This window comes from Notothenia rossii, assembly GCF_949606895.1.
Source record: "Notothenia rossii genome assembly, chromosome: 2".
Taxonomy (NCBI): Eukaryota; Metazoa; Chordata; class Actinopteri; order Perciformes; family Nototheniidae; genus Notothenia; species Notothenia rossii.
In genome coordinates this window covers 8,210,895-8,225,382 of record NC_136904.1, presented here as the reverse complement: position 1 = coordinate 8,225,382, position 14,488 = coordinate 8,210,895, and the positions used below count along the sequence as shown (strand labels likewise).

The following is a 14,488-nucleotide window of genomic DNA, read 5'->3' as shown; positions in this document are numbered from 1 at the left end:
TAGGGCTGGGCGATTTGGTCTACAAATAAAATCTCGATTTCTTTCAAACTAATGGAAAATTTTCGATTTAAACCTTGATTTTTTTTCTGTTTTTTTCTAAACAAACCAGACCAAGGCAAAATGTAAATACATATAGGCCATCCCTGAAAAAACTTGTAGAATGAAATACAACGAATAATATCGGGCAGAGCTGCAGATCGGGTAGTCACAGGCAATGTGGCTGAGTTTTGAGTCGTGTCAGGTGGGCGTGTCGTGTCGTGTAGTGTCGTGTAGTGTTGTGTACTGTCCGCGGCCGCAGCTAGACCATATGGCGCGTTCTGGAAAGTGAGAGAGTAAGCTACTACGGAGTCCCTTAAAGCAAAACAAATCTGCGGAGTCTAGAAATGTTTTTAAATCGCGATTTTTCGGTTCAGCCATTTCACAAACCCTAGGAAAGTAAAAATGCAAATTAATCGTTAAAACCGAAAAAATCGCCCAGCCCTACTTGGGCTGTAGATCTGTGGGCTCTGAGGTTGACCCTCCTCCACAGGGGATGTTGAACATGATGAATGAAGACAGTGATGATGGATGATCTATGATCCTTCCCATGTGCTACTGGAACTTTTTGCCCATGACTTATGACAGTTTTTGTTTATTTTCATAAACACTCTGCTGTATGATTCACGCCTTGCTGAACAGACATTATTGGGAACTAAGTTCTGGAGGTTTGTGAGTGGACTGAAGCATAATATGACAGCAGAGGACTCAGAGTAAATGGTTGCTACTGAAGGTGCTTGTGATTTATAATGCACTCTGCAAGCCAGAGGCTAGGACTGTGATGAATATGACCTTAGCTCCTTTTGAAAGGAGAACTGATTCTCTAGCCGTGAGACAAGCACTGAAAAGTGAAACATTGGTAGGAAGCAGGAAGAGGGAAAGAAAGGGAAGGAATGAAAACTCGATGTGCTTCCTCCGCCACTGGAATTCATCAGTGCTTGTCAAGACAGCTGCCCTGAGTAGGCAATGAATTACTTTCAAGTGTCTGTGTGCTAAAGCAAGCAAGGGGAACATTAATACTCCCTAATCAAGGCCTGTGTTGGCACATTCTCTCCGTTGTCTCCTTTCTTGATATTCTACCCTCCACCGGAGACAGAGAGACAAAGCCAAGGAAGACGGGTAAGACATGTCTGGTTGAGCTCTGCTGGCAGGCCATGCAACTCTTAATATGAGCTTTATAGGTTTGATTTTTTTGTTTGATATACTTTATTAATCCCCGTGGTGAAATTCTTTCTCTGCATTTGATCCATCCTAGTGTTAGGAGTAGTGGGCTGCCATTTTGAACGGCGCCCGGGGAGCAGTGTAGGGAACGGTGCCTTGCTCAGGGACACCTCGGTAGCACTTGGTCTTGCCGGGACTTGAACTGGTGACCTTCCAGTTGCCAAGCCAAGTCCCTATCGACTTCGCCACCACCGCCCAGGTTTAAGGTTATAATAGCTTCACCTTTGTTGGAGTAGAAGTTTGATTCCAATAGGAAAAGCCATGTGACGACACTTCCACATGCCTTAATGCTGTAATGTCACATTCTGTTAAGAGCAAGCCAACAAAGAGGCAGCGCTTATCGTCAGAAAGTGATGCATCATCATCTCCAGGACCTACAATCCTGTGTAAAACGGTCAAATTGACCTAGCAAGAATCATCGGTACTTGTTTGAATTGGTATAAACGCCTATTAACTCCCACGCTTTTTTATATTTGAAAAAGTCACTGGAGGTAGAACTTTAAAAATCTACCCAAAGCACTTTGTTCTTGTGTTTGCTACAGTAGTACCCCTTGGATGCGTGCAGTGTGCAAAATGCTAGCCAGCTGGCAGGTAGCATGCTGTTAGGTGTTCAGCTGCATGTATGTGGTCATTGTGAGCATATGAATATATTGGCTTTGCAGAGAGTAGCTTAATGCAATGCACAGATGAAAACAAGACCCAAGTAGGTGAACAGTCCCATCTCCAAGAAAGGCACATAAGCAAATTAAGTGTGACCAAAAGCTTTAATTCGAAAGGCAGAAGGATTAGGCGGTTTGATGAGCAGATTTAAGGGTGCAGGCGAGGGGAACAAAAAGAAACACTTCTGGCCAAGCGTAATAATCTTTGAAAATGTTCTTTAAACCCATCTCTCTGTGACGTGTGTTTTCACTGCACTTCAACCCAACATCTTCCGCCCTTAAGATTAAGAGCTTTTATCGTGTATCCTCTCTCTCTCTCTCTCTCTCTCTCTCTCTCGTGATTGCTGCTTGATATTTTTGCTTTTGACGTCTTCCTCCGCGCTTGCCTTTTTCATCAAAGTGGACTTTAATAGGTTTAGGAAATGTAACATCTTAGTGCACTTACAGACAAGTGTATTACCAGCCTTCTTCTAAAACACTCTCTCTCTCTTAAACAAAGTTTGGCCTGTTAGATAAGGCTTTGTGTAATCATGTTCCCTCTTTCTTCCAGACCTTCCATACACCCAGCTTGGGAGACGAGGAGTTTGAGATTCCTCCCATCACACCTCCACCTGAGATTGAGTCTGGGATGGGTCTTTCGGACGTGGACTCACCTTACCCAGCAATGCCGGAGCCCCCGGTTAATCACAGGGGCCTGTTAATCCCTCAGTTCCCCCCTCAGAGTATGGATCTGCCCTGTATCACCATCTCACGCAACATGATGGACCAGGAAGGGCTGTCTGTCAACAACGGCCAACCTGTGGTGAGTGTGCTATGCATTTACCCCACTATAAAATCACGAAGTCTATTTATTGTCTGCGTCTAGAGAAATCCTCATCTGTCAACACACAATTCCTGCTCCAGTGTGAGTCCTTCCTGTAGCTCCAGATGTGTCTACTCACACTAAAGATATTACTTTTAAATATAAGCTACTGGACAGCGCTCAAATCAGAAGCATGCAGTCCTTTTAATGAGGCCTTTCTCTGATCCGTAATGTCACCTTGACAGTTTGTGTACCCCTCCTGTTGACAGTACATCTGGCACAGCATCTGGCCCTGTTTACAACACAGGAGGTATATGATCACATTGAGTAAATGTCATGATGTTATGTTACTTACTGTGAGGTTTTGTTGAAAAAAGCACACACTTTTTCGATGATCCCCCTCTGTAAGGTGAGCAGATGTGAATAGATCACAGGTGTTAAAGTATAAAGCACATTCAGTCCCAGTAGGACGGCGAGAATGGGACCCACAAGTGCCACACGTTCACGCGCTCATATTTTATTCATGTTGAATCCAGAAGCCCTTTTTTTTCCCGGTTGTAAATGCTGATGCACGCTCGTGTCCAATGTCACACGAGGCGTTCAGAAAAGACACATGATTTGTTCGGAGTTTAGGATCAGAATTACCCTCAAAGAACTCACTTCATGAACCTACTTCAACTTAATCCTCCTTTCTTCTGATACGCACGGTCCGACATGGAACGGCAGACAAAAATAATCACTCCTTATGTTGATGCCGCTATGTGTGCTATAGATTGTGAGATTGTTGTCTCGGGCTCCTAAAGGCATTTTCAAATGTCACATTCCTAGAAAGCATTGAGGAGGAAACATGGAAATGTCACTGGCTGACTAGTCGTCTTGCAGACCTATTAGAAAAACGGAAGATTCATTTAGGAGAAAGGAAAGGACACAGGCATGAGCGGAGACATGATGCTGTTGGTGCTGAATCTGCTTTGTGAGCCACAAAACACATTGCATTGAGAAAAAGGTGTCATGATCGTTATAGCTGTGTGAATTCTCTCCTACACATTCGTTGAATCTCACTGATATTACAGATATTTATTTACATTCCATATGGGAGGGGGGGGGGGGCTATCGTTTTTCACAGCTCTTTTTCCTACTTCCATGCTTCTGGCATGTCAAATAATTGCGGCTTTTAAAAAATGTCTCCGCCGCATACAGTAAGTGAGCCCCAGAAGGCTTTTGCCTAAAGAATTTCCATTTCATGGTCAGTTAAGCTTTCTACATCTGCAAGAAACGAAACCTTGACACAATTACATTCCTGACTGTTCTCACGACTTGCTGGAGGATTAGATTTGATTCTAAAACATTATTCCTCTTTAACACCATTTGCATGGCTCATGTCTCTGATTGTGCGGAGACTCTATTAAAAACTGAGGGGAGAATGTGGGTTTCTGCTCCTTGCCTCGTGGCTTTGTCGGCTGCACACTACTCACTCGTTATCAGTCATCGCACATTGTACCGCAGGAAGCCTTGTGGTGGCCCTTCATTTCTCCTGTAAATGGGATTGATCCCCAAAAGTCTCGTGACAATGCCTTCGGAAATTCTATTCATCTGTGGTTTTATCGGCGCCTTGAAGAAGGGAAACGCAACTTTTAAATGAGATAAGTAACAGCGCGGTTCGCAGTGCATTCTATATACAGAGACAATGATTTACTGAGGCCCTGAGAGGGGTGTTTTCTCATTTTGTCAGCACACTGATAAAGGAATGACAACCTTATATACATGATTACATTCTGTGTTATTTGTTATGGCTGCAGGGGCAAACAAATAAACCGTGCACTATTGCAATTACATTTTTCATCAAGCCCCCATGCTCATATTTCCCAAACACTTGTCTTGGTTTTCTTTTCTGTATACATGCTTACTGGTGGAGAATATTTAGTGTGTTTGGAAGCCTGTCTCTTATCAGAACTTAATGAGAAACCCAAGCAGTGAATATACCTGGGCTGTTTTCAAAGGCTTCTTCCACGTCACTGCATTGCCAAGTGTTCTGCTAATTCCTCTCCTCATAATGTTCAGCGTATGCTTTGCAAATTGGACACAGACGCCGGGCTTCTACAAAGAGAAATACATTTTTTCTCAGCTGCAATGTGGCTGGCGAGCCGCGAATCTGAAGTCATTATTTATTTAATCTGCTCTCCTAACAAGCTTCTGACTCTCATTTTTTGTCTCCCAGCATGTGTCCTCCTGATTTGTGATTGGATCTCAATAGTGCCAAATAGTACTGGAGTCAGGGCTGCCAGTATTGCTTTATTCACAATCTCGTCTCGATTTTCTCCCTGCTGCACAGCAAGGGTCTCTGGGTTCTATTTCAAAAAACACCTGGTGCCTTCACCACACTTTCAGATTTTCTTGACACATGTAGGCATGTACTGAAATGTCCTGAACGATTGGATTTCAAACCCTACAGAAGTCAACTAGTTCTATTAGATGTTCAAATCAATATTAAGTAGATATGACCCCTGCTGTCTTATTACATTTAACACTATGTGGTGATGCATTATATATTGTTCATTACCAACCAGCTGTTCCACATGTCATTAGCTCTACAGCAGCAAATATATGCTAATGTCTGACAGAAAATAGCGTGTTGGACCAAGTGCATCATGGTAGATGAAAGTGAGGCGGGAAAAGAGATTTGTTGTTCACATGATTTGATATGTCTAGATATTGTGTAGATTGCAGTGAGTATAATAGCCTTGGCTTTGACTGGTCAAAAACCACTATATCCTGAATGAAATAGGAAATGTGAGCAGTGTTGCAGAAAGCATGTTTTTCCACACTTCCCTCTTATCTCCCTTCCAAGCCAAGAAGCACTGACATGAGTTGTACATCAATTTAAGAGAGTGGATTTTTTTTTCTCGCTCCGTTTCTTATTTCTCTTCTCCCTCGACGGACAGCTATTGTGACATATTGGGTCAGTCAGAAATGAAAGATATTCATGCAGGCATGCAATACTTGTAATGAAGTCTCAGCTTGACCTTCTGCATGATTGATTCTGTAATTTACTTTTCTCAGGCAGCTCTCAAAATGAAAGGATGTCATGTTGGACAAGTTTGAAATACCCATAATGCATCAGGAGAAATGGTGAAAAGGGGTATGGGTCAGTGGCTGTACCGAACCATGGGGAGGAAACCTATTGGCCTTACAGTGTACGGGAGGGGTAGAGATTTGTTTTTAAAAGAAGGGGTTGGAGGTCGAAGAGATGGATGAACTGAGTTTGCACACGGCACAGAGAGAAAGAGAGAGAGGTGTGTTTGACTCAGGCAGGGCAGGGGAAAGAAAAACAATTTATCTTCATGCTATTATAGCCTTCAAAATTCCATTTTTCTTATTTGGCTTAAGCACAGACTTTCAGCAGGTTGCTGGAAAGGGAAGGGAAAAAATCAAATGATGTCCCCGTTTAGAAGGGGAGTAAAGGAATATGTGCAGAGCGCTGATAAACTATCTTTAATAGGACTGACCTTTCATGCTGGCGAAAGTTACTGGGGGATTCATCCTTATAATTACCATATAGATGATTTTACCCCTCTCCTGCCATGGAACATTTCCAAGAGCTCTGGCATTGATTGAATGGAAATTGAACTTGTTAACATTCTTTTCAGCCTGTTACAGCTCAGTACATGGTGCCACTGTTCATACATTCTCCCCAAATTCTGATTTCCAATATCTTAAAGAACAGACTGCTGCCCGCCTTTCATCGACATCAGTGTTGAGATGTTTATCGCTTGGTGAATGCATAATGTTGCATTTTGAGTCCAGCTGCTGTGTTTATTGGCCTGCGTTTATTGGGGAGAGGGTTTCGAACTTTGTCAATAGGTTTTTCTTTTCATCTGCTACAGTTTTCCAAGCGCTTTTTATGGCTGTGTTTGCTATGTAAAGTGTGGATGGCCAATAATAATAATGTATAAACAAAGCTATTTTTCTTCATTTTGCAGCATATTGATGACGGCATTAATTTGTTGTTGCAAGCTTCTGATGTCAGTGCTGTCCAGTAGCTTACAATTGTTGTTCACATTAAAAGCAACCTAATGGGAAGTGTTACATAATGAACCTACATTTATTTCAACAAATCCTTTCTTATTAAGGGATTTCATTTCAGCTTCTTAGTGTTTGACCTTAAAAACATAGGCTGATTGAACACTCCCCCCCAACACACACACGCACGCACGCACGCACGCACGCACGCACGCACACACACCCACACACACACACACACACACACACCTCTGACTAAGGAGGGCACATCTGGCCACTGTGTACCCAAGATAAGGACTTATTTGCAGATTTACGATGACTATCAAAATATCTAGTTCGGTGTCTGCTGTGACTGCTGACGATACTGCAATCAAAATGCAAATGAGAAGGAAGAGGGACATAAATAAACATCCTGCCACCAGATATTCATATTCACAATCAAGGCAACCCTTACTTAAGATGATTTCTTTCACCTTGTTATCTTTTCAAATCAGAGGCAAATACTCACAATGCCATACTGTAGTAAAAAGCACAATTGCTGCTTCTGCACTTATTTCTTTAATATGTGGTAAAAGAAGACATTGAGCCGGCTGTTAAGTGTGATATGATTAAGTCTTTAACTGTGGTCATCGGTGCATCTTTTTTAAATGCATAACATCCAAAGGCCATTTTGTAAAAATCACTAAAAACTAACGGGGCCATTGCTCCAAGTCAAAACGGCATCTTTGGGATTGGGCAAAAGTGTTTTTATACAGATGGCCACGACTAATGAGCTCAGTGTGTGCATCTTTGATGTTCGCAGCGAGCAGAGAGCGAACTGCGAGCCATCGTGTTCTCAGTAATGAAGATGACAATAGCACTTGGAACACTTGGTTGCAGATATGTAAATCACAGTCATTTGGTCACCGGCTTGTTTACTGCAGCGAAAGCTTCCATATTTGAAGCATTGCAACAATATGTGTTCAATTTCTCCCCCCCCCCCCGAACATCCGCCCTCACCTTTTGCAGAGTCTCCCTCTCAGATGTAAATATAAATCCGCTCTCACTTCATAGATTGTATTTATGATAAGCAGCAGACATGGCATATGAGAGAGAAACAGATTGTAGATCCAATATGTTTCTGTCTGAAATGGTGTTACAATATTGTTTTTGAAGACGCGCATTCATAAGGTTCTTTCAATAAAGCCAGGTGTGTGGGTTTATGATGTGTTGATGTTGGGAGAGATTGAGTTTGTGCTGCTGAATACCAGATGGACGTGCCCAGGGAGAACAAATCACCTTTTCTGTTGTGTTCACGTTGCCTCCTCTGTTCCATGTCAACTCTGCTGCCTTTCTGATCAGTCTTCCCTCCGGGGAGCTTTGTAATTTCATCCTCGCCACAATCAATGCTAACATGTTGCATGCACCTTCTCCAGGACTCAAAGCCAAATGTCTCACCATGAAAAAAGTGAGAGAGATTTGAAAAGTGTTACTACATTGTACCCCGGTTGGCAGAAGGGAGGCAAACTGTCCAAAGCCCTTAAGCTTCATACCTTCAGCCAGATAATTGATGGAATTGATTATTTAGAAGCTGCTACTTTCACAGAGTTAGAATCTTAAAGTAATGTAGGCTTGCGGCCGCCTTAAACTAAACTGACATGTAGGTGCATGCATGCAATCTGCAGCTGGAGCAGTCTGTTTATCGTGGCATTTGAAGTTATGTACTCAAGCACCGGAGAACCCAGTCCACTGTTCTCCTCCAGGGACCGGCAGTCAAAAGCTGTGTCATAGATTTCCATACAATAGAGTTTTGAAAATGAGTCAACTGAGCTGTGTAGCCACCTATTACTGGCTTATAAAGTTGGCCCTTTGGGTGTCAAGATAATTTATCATGGCCTGTAATACACTTAAGACCCAGGACACGGTGACATGTGATCTGCCTCATAGCAATCCGCAGAATCCAAAGACCCGATTTCTTCTGTGGTAAAAAGATACAGCTTCAATAGCTTCATGCACTGGGCAGTGGGGCGTCATGGTGAGATATCTTCGAGCTGGACAAATGAAATGCAAGACTATGAAGCCAAGAGGCAGTATGAAAAACAGAGAAAAATGAATGAAGAAATAAGAATAAGATATTGCATATATTATTTTCTTAACAATCCTTTGCTTTTGTTTTATTTCCTTTACAGAATGTTGGACCAGGCCATCATCGCCAGTACTCGGCCAACCCAGCCATGGTGATGAAGTCCATCATCAGCATGAACAGCCCCAACGGGATGTTATCACGTAATCAGCTGACCACCATCAACCAATCCCAGCTCAACGCACAGCTGAGCTTAAACATGGCGGGACCCAACATCGCCCACACTGCCCCGTCACCCCCAACCAGCAAGTCCGCCACCCCGTCCCCCTCCAGCTCCATCAACGAGGACGACCAGGAGGAAGGCAACAGGGTGAGCGAAATGTCTTTAAAGGACACCTATTATGCAAAATCCACTTGTTCATGTCTCTTCTACATCAACATGTGTCCCCTCTCCTTCATGTCTCTTCTACATCAACATGTTTCCCCTCTTCTTCATGTCTCTTCTACATCAACATGTGTCCCCTCTTCTCCATGTCTCTTCTACATCAACATGTGTCCCCTCTTCTTCATGTCTCTTCTACATCAACATGTGTCCCCTCTTCTTCATGTCTCTTCTACATCAACATGTGTCCCCTCTTCTCCATGTCTCTTCTACATCAACATGTGTCCCCTCTTCTTCATGTCTCTTCTACATCAACATGTGTCCCCTCTGTGGAAAGAGACTCTGACAGTTTCAGGAACAAAGATTCTCTCTCTTTTTGTCCTGATCCATTTCTATGAAAACCTGTCTGAAAATGAGCTGATCAGATTTTGGCCACTTTATGATGTCATAACGATGTTTTGGCTTGTGTAGCCATTAGCCAATCACCAACCAAGGTAACCCCCCTCCACCTCATCACCAGAGTCTCCTCCTAGAGCACCATTGTGTTCTTTTTAACCAAATCTCTCTCAGAGGGGCGTGGGGAGGGGCTCCTTATTTTCATCTAAAGTAACAGACAGAGAATCAGCACTTTGGAAACAGGGCTGAAACAGAGGGGATTATGGTTAATGCTGCAATGATCTGTTTGGGGTTTCAGCCAATCAGAGACATGCTCTGTATATATCTGAGACCTATAATATATTGATGAGAAACAGTATGATAGGGGACCTTTAAGGGTCAGTGAAAGATATGGACCTCCTGATGTTAAATGTATTTATCTCAATCATTGCAGATCATTGGAGAGAAGCGGCCAGCCCCCATAGATCCTGTAAAGAAGCCCAAGACTCCCAAGAAGAAGAAGAAGAAGGATCCCAATGAGCCTTCGAAACCGGTGTCCGCCTACGCTCTGTTCTTCAGAGACACCCAGGCTGCTATTAAGGGTCAGAATCCAAACGCCACCTTTGGAGAGGTGTCTAAGATCGTGGCCTCCATGTGGGACGGTCTGGGAGAGGAACAGAAGCAGGTAATACAACGTTTGATTATTCTAGATATTGTAATATTCTTACCAATGCATAGCCCTACTAGTTAAAAAACTGAGATCCAAAAGGAAAGAAGTGTACATCGTGCTTAATGTATTAATGCTTAAGTGTGTAATGGGCTTTGTGTCATAAAAGAATGTCTCAAGTGAAAAACAAGTTGTATTTATCCCTTCACCTTTTGTGTCTTCACAGTCTTACAAAAGCAAAACAGAAGCTGCCAAGAAAGAATATTTAAAAGCTCTTGCCGCATACCGTGCCAGCCTGGTTTCCAAGGTGAGAACATTTCCCTTTCTTTCACCTGAGAAATGTGTGAATTTGTTAGAAAAGTACATTTATCAGAAATGCTTTGTATTACATTGTGCACTGGGAAGTTAGTAATGACCAAAACAACTGAAGCCATTTGATGTGTAAAAACTGTAGAGTGAACGTTTAGACGAACAGACATTCTTCAGAAGGAAAGGTCTGGCTTTGTAAATCAGATTGGATATTTGTTCTCCACGTAGGCTGCAGCAGAATCAGCCGAGGCCCAGACCATCCGCTCCGTGCAGCAGACCCTGGCCTCCACCAGCCTGTCCCCCGGCCTGATGATGCCCTCACCCCTCAACCAGCACCACTCCATGGCAGCAGCTGCCCTGGCCCTACAGCAAGGCATGCCACGGGCCATCGCCCCAAAACCTCTGCAGATGAGACTAGGGGGCAACCAGATCGTGACCTCGGTGACCGTCTCCCACCAGAACATGGCCCCCGGGATGCCCCAGCAGATGCTCGGCCAGATGGGGTCCGGAGGGGGCATGGTGGCGGGTGCCCAGTCCACAGCGGTGTCTCAGATGAGCCCCCCCATGCAGCCGCAGCAGCATGCCATGCAGCAGATCCAGCAGCAGCAGCAGATGCAGCAGCACCTCCAGCACCATCAGATGCAGCAGCAGCAGATGCACCACCAGCAGATCCAGCAGCAGATGCAGCATCAGCATTTCCAACACCACCTCCAGCAGCAGCTGCAGCAGCACCACATTCAGCAGCAGCAGCAGCAACACCAACAACAACAGCAGCAGCAGCAACAACAACAGCAACAGCAGCAACAACAACAACAACAACAACAACAGCAGCAGCAGCAGCAGCAGATGCAGCACATGCAGATGCAGCATCAGATGCACCAGCAGCAGCAGATTCAACATCTGCAGCAGCAGCAGCAGCACCAGTCCCAGTGTTCCCCCCCCCAGCACTCTCCTGGTTCAGTGGGGGGCTCTGCGTCGCTCGGCAGCCCCCAGCCGGCCTCCCAGCAGCAGCCTCACCCCTCCCAAATCCAGGCCCACGCCCAGGCCCTGTCCCAAGTCAGCATTTACTGAGCCAAATGGAAATCCTATCTCAAAGAACAGGAATAGAATAAAAGCATCATTCCACGTTGCTTTTCTACGTTGCACTTAAGAAGTGTGTAAGATTTAGAATGTTATACAAAGAACTTGTCCATTGTTATAGACGGATATGCACACGCGTGTACAGGGAAGAACATGTTAACTTGGTTTTTGTCTATAAAATAGGCTGAGCTGTGACAGAAGCCTGTTAGGGCGAGCGCCCAGTGATTGTTTATTTGTTTGTTTGTGAGGTCTTTCAGTTGTCAATTTAAACTGACTGGGCACACGATATGTTGAAAGACGTGTCTTTCACTGTTTTATTTAACAATAAAGCTTTATTTATGCGGCCAGAGTCTTCAGTTCAGCGCAGCAAAAAGACATTTTGAATGCGTTTGAACCAGAGGATTTCTATCAGCTCTCGCCTGGACTGACTCACAGGATCCTGGAAACCAGTAAACCCACACATCAGTCTTTGTTCCCACACTGGCCAGTATATAGCGAGACTTTCTTTACTCCAACCTTTCTCCTTCACACATCGCTCTGGCAGATGTAACCTTTCAACAATGGCGGAGAGGAAATGGTTGATTAAATCATCACACGTCGGAGGCCCAGTGATATTTGAACACTGTTAAATCATCTCTCAAATGTAAGCAATGTCTTGAAGAAGATGGGGGACTGGAAATATAAAGTCTAGACCTCTGGATGAACGACAGAAACTGCCATAAATCACTTGTTTCATCACATCGTCAAACTGTAGCTGTAATCTGCTGTACATGTTTCGTAGAGTGGGAGACACAGGACCTCCCGTATCCACTACCCTCCAGATGATTAGCCCAAAAGCGTGTAACTGGCACCCCCTCCTCCAAAAAAAATGATCTTTAATCTATTTGTTTTTACTTCAGATGTTTAACAATTAAATTATGTTTTTATTTTGTGTAACAAAGGGGATATTTTATGGTAAATACAAATGTCCGGATCAAGGCAGATGGTTTGGGGATTGCTGTATTTTTACTCTGCTTCTTGATGCGTCATTGTTTTAAAAAAGGAAACTAGCAGAGCCAGTTTGTTGCACTGCCAAAGCCGACTGAAAGGAGGTATTTTTCTGTACAGAAGTCCCTGAGGAAAAAAAAGAAGACGTTGTACATTTTTCACATCACCTGTTGTAAAGTTTTAATATGTGAGGCTTTAATTAAAACATTGTTAAACGACCTGTGGATTGCTATATCACATAGTGCATTTCTGCTCTTTTATACTTTTTTATGAGTTACAATAGCAGCAATTAATTTTGTTTGTATTTTTGCTTACAAACCAACTGCTTTTCAAATATTGTCCATAGAATAAATGCATATCCGTACGGAGGTGGCTTTCAGCTCACGATAGGAAAAGTAATTTAATGTTTGAGTTTTTGCTCGGCCATGAAGATGAATCCAGAGACATTCCATCACTAATATGATAGTAGCCATAATTTTGTATGAAGTATTATATATTTCTTTGTGTCTCTGTTCAAAATTAAACTATCAATCACAAATATTTATTTGAATGAATTGGTTTATTTCAAAAGCTTTACCAGCCATAACTTTTATGAGCTATTTCTTCACGTCTCCCTGTGGGCTATTGGAAATCCATAGCTCTCAGTTCTTTATGAGATATAAAAATACATTTGTATGTTGTCCATGGAGTAATTCTATAAGAGAAATTGCAGGGGGTATGCAAGCGTTCATGCGTGGAAGTCCATTGTAACTGTGTGTAGAAACGGTGTTGGACATGGTCAGCATGTAACTGACACTTGTCTCAATAACAGTCCCCTTCTCACACACCAGTGCATTGGATTCTGCCTCTTTCTTCGAAATCGCTTCATTTCCAAGACATCCCCAGGGGTTTGCTGAGCTCCCTTGAATAAAATGGCGAGCGGGGGAGGGAAAGGCAGGCAAACAATAATTATCATATCTTCACAATAGGCTGAGAATCCACCGACCCAGAGAAGGGCCTTTTTATTCCAAAGGCTGCTGAGTTAACGTTAGTTACAAATTAGAAGAGAGAATGCGCTGCTGTGCTTCTGTGATAGCGGCTTGATAGCATTTTCAAATGTCTGGTTTGTTTTCAATTAGTTAGTTTGAGGAAAGCATTTGTAATTTGGGCCCTGCTGCCACGTCATTGGCTCTTCAGCTCGCTATGGAAACGATGCCCATTTCTCTGCCGTGATTAATTGCAGCATCTGTCCTGTCAGAAGCCCGACTGAAGAGGTCCGCAGGAAAACTGCAAATAAGCACTGGCAACAGTCTTAAAGTGCTTATGATGAAATGAAAATTAAAAACAGCAAGTGCCGTGCATGACCTGAATCTCAACGCAGGGGAGAAGAGGAGAATGCGAGAGCGGGTGTCCATGGATACCAAACACATGCTTTAAAAACACACAGTAATGAGGCTCTGGGAAATCGCCGTTATTATTCTGAACAGATTCACAGCAGAGCCCATTAATAATGCATGGAGCTCCTTGTTATTCCATAACCCCTCAGTACTGCGGTCACTGTGTGTACAAATATCTCACAGCCAGGGTTGGAGTTATGGGACTCTGCAATACAAAGGTTACACATATTTTTCCTCTACACACACACACACACACACACACACACACACACACACACACACACACACACACACATACACACACACATAATTGACTAAGATAATACACTGTTCCTCTTGTCATGTGCATTGGTTCCATTTGGAAAGGTGAATAAATAAATATCACCTGCTTTACGCTCCAGACTTTATGTCTGCGAGATAAATATGCAATATTATATCATCCTAGATGCATGCAGAAATCAATAACACCCCTCCTTCTTCCTGTCCTCACCATTAAATGATTAAGGGCGTGA

The 14,488-nt window shown here is 43.4% G+C and overlaps 1 protein-coding gene across 1 annotated transcript in view; it reads left to right on the top strand.

Moving 5' to 3' along the window:
• tox3 (TOX high mobility group box family member 3) overlaps positions 1-13,140 on the top strand; it is a 43,108-nt gene extending 29,968 nt beyond the window's left edge. Inside the window, exons 3-7 of the mRNA XM_079664892.1 lie at positions 2,467-2,718; positions 8,907-9,170; positions 10,012-10,242; positions 10,451-10,531; positions 10,762-13,140. Coding sequence (XP_079521018.1) covers positions 2,467-2,718; positions 8,907-9,170; positions 10,012-10,242; positions 10,451-10,531; positions 10,762-11,604 — 1,671 coding nt within the window. The 3' untranslated portion in view covers positions 11,605-13,140. The remainder of the gene's footprint in view (positions 1-2,466; positions 2,719-8,906; positions 9,171-10,011; positions 10,243-10,450; positions 10,532-10,761) is intronic.
• Positions 13,141-14,488: the final 1,348 nt, after the last annotated feature.